Source organism: Panicum virgatum, chromosome 9N (genome assembly GCF_016808335.1).
Source record: "Panicum virgatum strain AP13 chromosome 9N, P.virgatum_v5, whole genome shotgun sequence".
Lineage (NCBI taxonomy): Eukaryota > Viridiplantae > Streptophyta > Magnoliopsida > Poales > Poaceae > Panicum > Panicum virgatum.
The window spans coordinates 48,813,193-48,821,620 of NC_053153.1; the positions used below are offsets into that span (position 1 = coordinate 48,813,193).

General features: G+C 41.6%; 1 protein-coding gene across 4 annotated transcripts; it reads right to left on the bottom strand.

Moving 5' to 3' along the window:
- Positions 1-161: 161 nt before the first annotated feature.
- Positions 162-5,050, bottom strand: LOC120691196. 4 transcript variants are annotated; one of them, XM_039974209.1, is made up of 13 exons: positions 4,810-5,050; positions 4,231-4,377; positions 3,693-3,878; positions 3,546-3,608; positions 3,352-3,454; positions 2,999-3,103; positions 2,844-2,917; positions 2,632-2,761; positions 2,392-2,464; positions 1,425-1,616; positions 984-1,113; positions 672-896; positions 162-595 (listed from the first exon to the last, which is right to left on the bottom strand). In XM_039974209.1, exons 2-13 carry the CDS (start codon positions 4,303-4,305, stop codon positions 515-517), a joined length of 1,437 nt encoding a protein of 478 aa, XP_039830143.1. In that variant the 5' UTR covers positions 4,306-4,377; positions 4,810-5,050; the 3' UTR covers positions 162-514. The 4 variants fall into 4 exon arrangements, with proteins under 4 accessions (XP_039830143.1, XP_039830145.1, XP_039830146.1 ...); XM_039974211.1 differs by having other exon boundaries at positions 3,693-3,876; positions 4,232-4,377; positions 4,815-5,049; XM_039974212.1 differs by having other exon boundaries at positions 3,693-3,876; positions 4,232-4,362; positions 4,817-5,048.
- Positions 5,051-8,428: the final 3,378 nt, after the last annotated feature.

Below are 8,428 nucleotides of genomic sequence, written 5' to 3' on the forward strand. Positions count from 1 at the left end.
CAACTATTCAACTAGGCGCTGACGGTTGCCGACTTGCTTTTACTTTTTCTTGTGCCATGTCATAAGCCACACCATAGTCATTAAGCTCACAGCTAGTGGAATCGACGGCTCAGATGGGTCCCCAGCATGCTGAGGATACATATTTCTGAGCAAACTAGCAGTGGACAATGCCAACTGAGCTGATAGATAGGAATTGCTAGCTTTCTCGTAAACGTTCAATCATCAACTGCCACCAGCATGTCAAGTGGCACCACCTGATCACCTATATACATCTGACGCACGCTCCTCCGCCGATGGTAAAGCTCATCAGCTGGCGATAAAACGACAGAGTGGTGCAGCATCCAGCCTTGTCTTCCAAAACAGGGCAAGGTCTACGCTACACAAAAACCTGGGTTACTAGTCCACTATTCTAATACCTGGTACCATAAAACGTCGATGAGTGTTTGGCCGTTGCCCAGTGAATGGCACCAGAACAGGGTGCCGCTATTTCTGCTATAGGTACTGTGCCTCCCAGTCACCGAGGAGCAAGGCTACCATCGTCACCAGATTTTCTAAATACTGCACCTTGCAGGAGATACGAAGCCTTGTTCCGGACCTGCATCGAACAGCATGCTTGAGCCTAAGCAAAGGGAAAGGGCGCGTAAAAGCTTGCAGCAAGCAAGTTTATGTACCTTTGGTGCATACAATCTCCAGTTTCTGAATTCAATCTGCGTGGAACAGGTGCGCAGATAATTACGCCAAGTATCAACGATCATGGCATTATCTCTGAATGCATCACTTGAGAAGAGTAAGTTGTCCATCAATACTAGACACACATAAAGCCTGAAAAAGTCACATTCTCTCTCCTTCACGTTGATGGATGTGACTAGCTTCAACATCTTTTCAACACTTCCCACCTACAGAAAACGATGGGCAGATAGTCACTGCACAAAAGCAAAAGGACACAACACAGCACATAACTGTTCAGCATTCTCAGGATTTACCTTAAGGCCAAAGTTAATCTTCAGCAGCTGAAGTGCCAGCTGACTCCTTAGGAATTTGCCGCACACATTGGTCCCAGTAATGGCTGTAATGCAGTCAACTATCCTTAAACAATTAAGGTCCATAGTAACCCTGCCATGTTATGAAATTCACTTTAAATAAGCATAAAATAAATCGTAAAGAGTGAACCATTGGAAAATTTTCAGGAAACATCAGTACCAAAACATCACTAATTACTGTGTATGCAACTTTATCACACCCTCAGTGTAATATGGAACCTGAAATCCTAATTATAGGCATATTAAGATGGCAAAATTCATCAGCGCTATAAGTTGGGGATTACTCCTAGTCAATCTTTCATGCCTACTTTAATTACTCTGCACTCTCTGCGTTGCAAATAAATATACTTTATGACAGAAATCAAGTATGTATGAAAATATTACCTCTGGGCAATTGATTCAGCCACCATCACACAGCTACTTTCCCACTCACTAGTATTGAAGTATAATACAAGTGAATTCAGGCAGTCTCCCAATATAAGCAGCAGGCCTTCAAGCCCACGGTCCAAAAGGAGGGAAATGACAATAACAAGAAGTTCTTCTGCCTCAGAAGCCGAGAATATGGAACACACTTTTCTGTACAATAAACAAATGGAACAATAAAGTAGAATTAACCAGGTAAGCAAATTCCCAGGGTTATTAAAACGATAAAACGACGAAACGAATAGAGGGTAGATTTTAACGAAACGATGAACGTTTTATCGTTTAAATGGACGTTTTAACGTTTAAACGTCGATTTCACAAGAACGTTTTCTCGTGAAAACGCCGTTTTCTCGTGAAAACGCCGTTTTCACGACGTTTAAACGTCGTTTTAATAACCAGGCAAATTCCACCGTATCAAAACAATATTTTCCATATTTCTCAAGAATTAAATTAACACATAAATGGAGGTGATTGTTGCCGAGGAAAAAAGTAATTATCACAGATTATGGAACAATAGCACAATACAGCCACATCACACAAATCTGGAATAAAGAAGAATGAAACTTGAAATGTCCACTAGATTAGTAAATCTGGGAGATTCCTAGCATGTTATTAGCATGAAACAATAGTGACAAACTCCATTCCAAGCAAATATTAATATAGCAACATAATGTCAGAAAAAAAAACATAGACATAGGCACATAGCAACACAAGTATCACACTGGACATTCTACTGTGGATGCAACTTGGCAACACAAAGCACCAAAGAGAGTAGTATCCTTTGAAATTTTGAATTTCAAAAAAGAAATAATTAAAGACAATCATCTTATGCTAATTTTACATTAATTTCCGCCAGTTTAGGTTTTATAATAGGTGACCAGGAAGCAGAAATACTTAATAACAATTTCCACCATGCTAAATATTGTACCTGATTTTGCAGCAAGCAAATACAACTCTTAACCATGCAATGATGTTATGAGGTGGACCAACATCAGAGCCATCTGGTAATGAATAACCATAAGTTTAATTTGAATATGAAAGCTACTGGACAGTACTTAACGAATGATCTGAATATTTTCAGAATTTTCACCACCTGAAGGTGTTAAATGGAGCGAACTGCATGTAAGTGAAAACCGAGGAAAGGAAGAAAAACTTGTATGGAACTAACCTGCAGTAGCACTTTCAGATGTTGAAGCTTTAGTGCCAGAAGTCTCAAATAGATACCCATAGCTAAGTATAGCACATTTTAGAACAGAGTAGCTTGGAAAATACCCAAGGTTGACCAGCAGTTTGTCATCCTGCAATCAGTAAAAAAAAAAGCTATTTGCTGAAGGGTTCAATGGGAGAGCAAAAGGAGAACACATTTTATGATTGGATTACCTCATCTAGGGAAAGAATACTATCCCAAAAGTCAGTTGCAGAAACTTGTATCTTCTTATTGGATGAATACAACACTGACAGGTAGTGGCATAAGGATGCAGTATAGTAAAGAAATAAATCACCAATCTAAACATAGTTGACAAAAAAATTCTTACACTTCGTTAGCGTCCATGATGCTATTGAGTCTTCAACAGAACCACATATCTGAACCAACTTTAGAAGCCATCCATCCATCAGCATGCCTTCAAGAAACCCCTCTCCTACAGTAGTATTACGAGGAAGATGCTGAAATTAACTGCAGGTAACAAAGCTAAAATCTGGAACAGGAGATGGATAGAGACAAATGATAGATGTAAATGTTGAACTAACAAATACATTAAGGAATACTAAACCATAGAACCATAGTGGCGCAGACAGAGAAAAAAAAAAAGTTCAGCCAATTCAAACACTGAATAAACAACAGAGTTTAGTTAAAATCAGAACAATACACACTGGGACAAAAACAGACCTTGTTGGATCTCTAGATCAAAACCTAGATGCTCATTCACACAGAATGATCGCAAAAGTTGACAAGCTTCCACACCTATATCTTTAAGGTTTGAGGGGGCTTTCTGCAAGGATAATGTGGTGGTCCAGAATAAAGAAGGAAACTATCTGGAGGTCTGAGAACAAACAAACAGAATATTGGTAGGAACATTTGACCTGGCAGCCAAAAATTTGTTGACCCCATGGAGGTACATCATCTCTAGCATCCAACTCTTTGGCCTGCAGATTCAAGAAGAAGAAACATTAACTACAAATTTAAAGAAGAATTTGTATTACTCCAACTTGATGTGGTCAGATGATTACCTTTTCCTCACAGTCATCAAATAATTTGCAACATGTAATCTCATTCTCCCTAACATCCTTGTTTTCATCATCTGAACCATATTCTCTGGGGCGACGATTAGATTTGGTAGGCTTAACTTTGAGCTTGTCCTTGCCAGTTTCAAAGTAATCGAGTAGGAGATCATCCAAGCCAATAACCTTCTTCCTGAAAGTAAGACATCGGTAGGCTTGGTAAATCACTAAAGAGGTACAGTACCTAGGTACCTAGGGCGCTTAAACGCCACTGTTGACCTTGAGTGCCAACTTTTGTATTGCCCTGCAGTGCACAAGGGATCTACATTTCTGAAGGCCGATTCGATTAGATCCTGATTAGACAATTCCTGCTACATATTAATACTACCTGGATTGTATAATAAGGGCATAGTTCCATTAAAACCCCAAACCGCAGCATCAGCGGATTGCCCTGACCCCAGCTACATCAAGCATCCACAAGCCCCCTTAAATGAACTAATCCTCTGATCTGGAGGGGAGGAAAAGAAGCAGATGCGGCAGATCTTTACCTCTTGGTGGGACGCGGGGCAGGAAGGAGGGGATCCTCCTCCTTCTCGAAATCGAGGGGCTCGTCCATCACCATCTCTGTTAATAGAGGTCGTGCGGGGCGGTGAAGAGGGGATCCAAGTCCTTCTTAACTCTGAAGATTAAATTACTGTCATAGAACATAGACAAAATTCATCTATTGTTTTGAAGTATTCATATAGGCAAAATGCATCTATTGTTTTAAAGTATTCATCACTGTGAGGACATTGCAGAACTATAATCACATTATATGCAGGTTTGTCTTCTTTGTGTTATATAAACTATAAAGCACACCCAATTGCAAAATGGGTTTATTTTTTAATTAAATTTCAAAACAATGAACACATCTGGGCATCAGAGAACCAGAGTTCTACAAGTTACAAAGTACATCTGCAGGTATAATCAAACTAATCAAAGCTTCACGAACTAATCTGTCCGGTGTTCACCATTTCAGTACTACATCAACAATCAGGGCAATCACCATTACCTTTTACCAAACCATGGATATATCGAATAACAGAAATACATATATTAGAGCCGAACAAAGATCTTGAGGAACTACATTACACGATTCCTCCGTTGTTTGCTGCCGTCCTTCGGTCGTCTTGGCGGCAGTGAACCTTCCCCCTCCGCCGCTGTGAACTGTCGCGGTCCGGGTCGAAGCGGAGTCGTGGAGAGCGAACACCAGAGGCGAGGGACGCGGAAGATGGAGCCCCCGAAGCCTGCAGCTCCACGGGGCGGCTCGATGCGGTGACCGCAATGACCTGCGTCGCCTAGGGTTAGGGGGGCCGGCAGCGACTGGCCGGGGACTGGGTTCCTGGACTGCCGGGCTGGGGCTGAGGCTGGAATGGGCTGAATACTACAGGCGCCTTGGGCCGCATGTCGACTATCTTGGAACATTTAGGAGCATGGGCGTCTAGAAGGTAAAAGCTAACTCGAGTTTTTTTATTTTTATATTATTTATTTTTTGATTTTTCAAAAATATAAATCTTAAAAAAATTCAGATCTAGCCTCCTGACGCCAGTTCACCTGGCGGCAAGAACCGGCGATAGGGGCACTGTAGCGATGATATCGCCGGTTCATCTGGCGGAATTTTTTTTGATTTGAGCAGCTCATTTTCAAAAAATCATAACTAATTTATATAAATCTGGATGGAGATAAACTTTATACAAAAATTGTAAATCTCGACGAGATCTACAACTTTGTAGTTCAAACTTTTTTCATTCGGAGTCACCTTGGTACTCAATAATCGACACAAATTTCAGATCTAAAATTTAAATTTTGATCTGAACACTGGACAGCACACCTTTAAAAAATCATAATTAATTTATATAAACTCGTATGGAGATAACCTTTATATAGAAATTGTAGAATATAATAAGATCTACAACTTTGCAGTTAAAAATTATTTCACTCGAAGCCATCTTGGTGCTCAAATAATCAATAAATGCTCCAGATCTAAAATTAAAGATCTGAAGATTGTAACAATTATTTGAGCACCAAGATGGCTCCAAATTAAAGAAAGTTTGAACTACAAAGTTGTAGATCTTGTCGAGATCTATAATTTTTATATAAAGTTTATCTCCATCCAAGTTCATATAAATTGGTTATAATTTTTTGAAAGTGAGCTATCCAGATAAAAAAATTCCACCTGATGAACCGGCGGTAACATCGCTACAGTGCCTCTACCGCCGGTTCATCTGGCGGTACGATCTTGCCGCCAGTTGAACTGGCGACAGGAGGCTAGATCTGCAAAAAAAATTGAGGTATATATTTTAAAAAATCAAAAAATAAATAAATATAAAAATAAAAAAACTCAGCTAACTCGCGTCCGGTTGCGCGCTCTGTCTGCGGCCTGCTGCAGCTCAGAGGTGGGAGGTGGGCTGCCGTGGCCCATGCGCACTTTTCTTTGTTTTTTTATAAAAAAAATGTGATTACTTTTTTATAGAGTGTTCGTTTTCAACCTATTCGCATCATTACGTTTTTATGATTAGATCTATAAAACAAAACCCATGATGCATATATTTTTAAATATTCTTTATATATTGACAACTTATATTGAATGGTAGTAGCTACTTTTATATATTAAGTATGTAGCAACTTATGTGTAAACATGTTAATAAATTATAAGTATAAATTGCTATTAAATTTTTTTTACTCTCATGTTGTTACCTACATGATCTTCAGATAAGTTGGCACATTGACTCTCCATAAGATGACTCTAGTTACAATATCTAAATTATCATACTGTACGAACACAACTTGCCACATAATTCTTTACATAAGTTGATATATTTATCTCTTATAAATATCCTACTATGCAAGTAGAAATGAGATTATAAATTGTTGTATAGTCATAAAGTAACTTATAATATAGTAGTTGGCATATAATATTATATTTATACAAATTGATACCTACATAAGTTGCTAATACCACTATATATAAATTGACAACAAATATAAAATTACTCTAAAGATATGCAAAGTGGGTCTTGTTTTGTATGTATAGAATCTAACTGTGCAAACGGATTTGAAAACGGACACTTAGTGGAAATAAAACAATGCATCCTCTTGGGTCAAGATGGCAACGGGCACGGAAAATTCGCAAATCCACGGATACCAAACCCGATGGGCGCGGATTCGGGTTAGGGTTTGTACCCGTGGGCACGGGCGCGGGTACAACTCTAAACCCAACGGGTATTCTGTAACGGATTTGAAAATTTGCTATCCAAACCCGAAAACCCGCAAATTTGCTGACATGTGGGTCCAAACACTTCCTGTATATAAAAGATCTAGGATTTCAGACTTTCATTCTCTCCCTATTCCCAATCCCCCCTCCCAGCCGCCACCCCCACCACGCACCACAGTGCACGCTGCACCCCTCCCCCGCCGCTAGTCCAGCACCCTACTGTGGCCTGCGCGGTGCCGCTGGTGCGCACTGCACCCCTCCCCTCGCGGCCTCGCCCGTCGGCCCTCCTCCGCTCCTCGCCTCAACCTCGCGCGCCCTCCCCTGGCCCGCTCGGCCGCTCCCCCTCCGGGTGGCGCATCCCGGCCGGCCGCCCCCTCCCTCCCCAACCTCCGCCGGGCACCGCTTCCGGGCCGGCCGGCGCTCCCTGCCGTGCGGCCCGACCGCGCCTAGGCCCCTCATCGGCGGCGTCCCAGCCCCGCGGTTGCGGTGCCCGACGTCCGCACCTAGGCCCTGCTCCGGCGGCGCCCGAGGGCTGCTACCAGGCCCTTGCGCGACGCCCGCGCCCAGGCCACTCTCCAGCGGCACTCACGGCCAGCGCCGGTGTCTTCGTCCTGCAGTCTTGCTTCTAGACGTTGGCATACGGGTATCCGCGGGCATATGGGTATTCGAGGGTAGCGGGTACGTGTGTTGTTTTCTATCCGCTGCGGATTGCGGGCGCGGGTGCGGGCACGGATTTTAGCATGCGGGTACGTGTTTATAAAGTTAGTATCCGCGCCGATTTTACCCGTTGCCATCTATACTCTTGGGATTCCACTGCGTGCATGCAATTTGTTTTGGAGAGAGAAATGGTTCATTCTCGGATTTAGCACCCTATGCATGCAATTTGCTCTGTGCGGCTCTGCGGGGGAGGTAGTGTCCGTGTGACCCGCGCGATTGGTCACGCGTTAACGTGGTCCCATCTAGAAGTATTGCAAGGTGTCTAGAAGCGCCGTGTTGTGCGTGGCTACTACTCATATTTCCAAATATAAGTGTTTTAGGACCGTGAAGGGAACATATCTGATGGAAACCGCAACCTTCGTGAAAACTCATGTAAACCATGGCAAAAAGGTCGTCTAAATTCACCAAAAAAATCACACATATATATGATATGATGATACATAACTTTATAAAATATCTTGTCCAAAGTCGACTTCGTTTATGAGATATAAAAATAACAAATTTCTAACAAATCATTTGGACAGTTTTCTGATTTTTGTATCTCACAAACGAAGTCGAGTTTTGACAAGATATTTTACAATATTGTATCATCATATCATCTACATTTGTGATTTTTTAGTGAATTTAGACGACTTTTTTACCGTGGTTTGCATGAGTTTTCACGAAGGTTACGGTTTCCACCAGATATATTCATGGACGGTGAATAGAATGAGATATCTTATATTTAATCATGTTGTTTCTATATGGTATTAGGTATTCGGTTTATTGTTTTTAT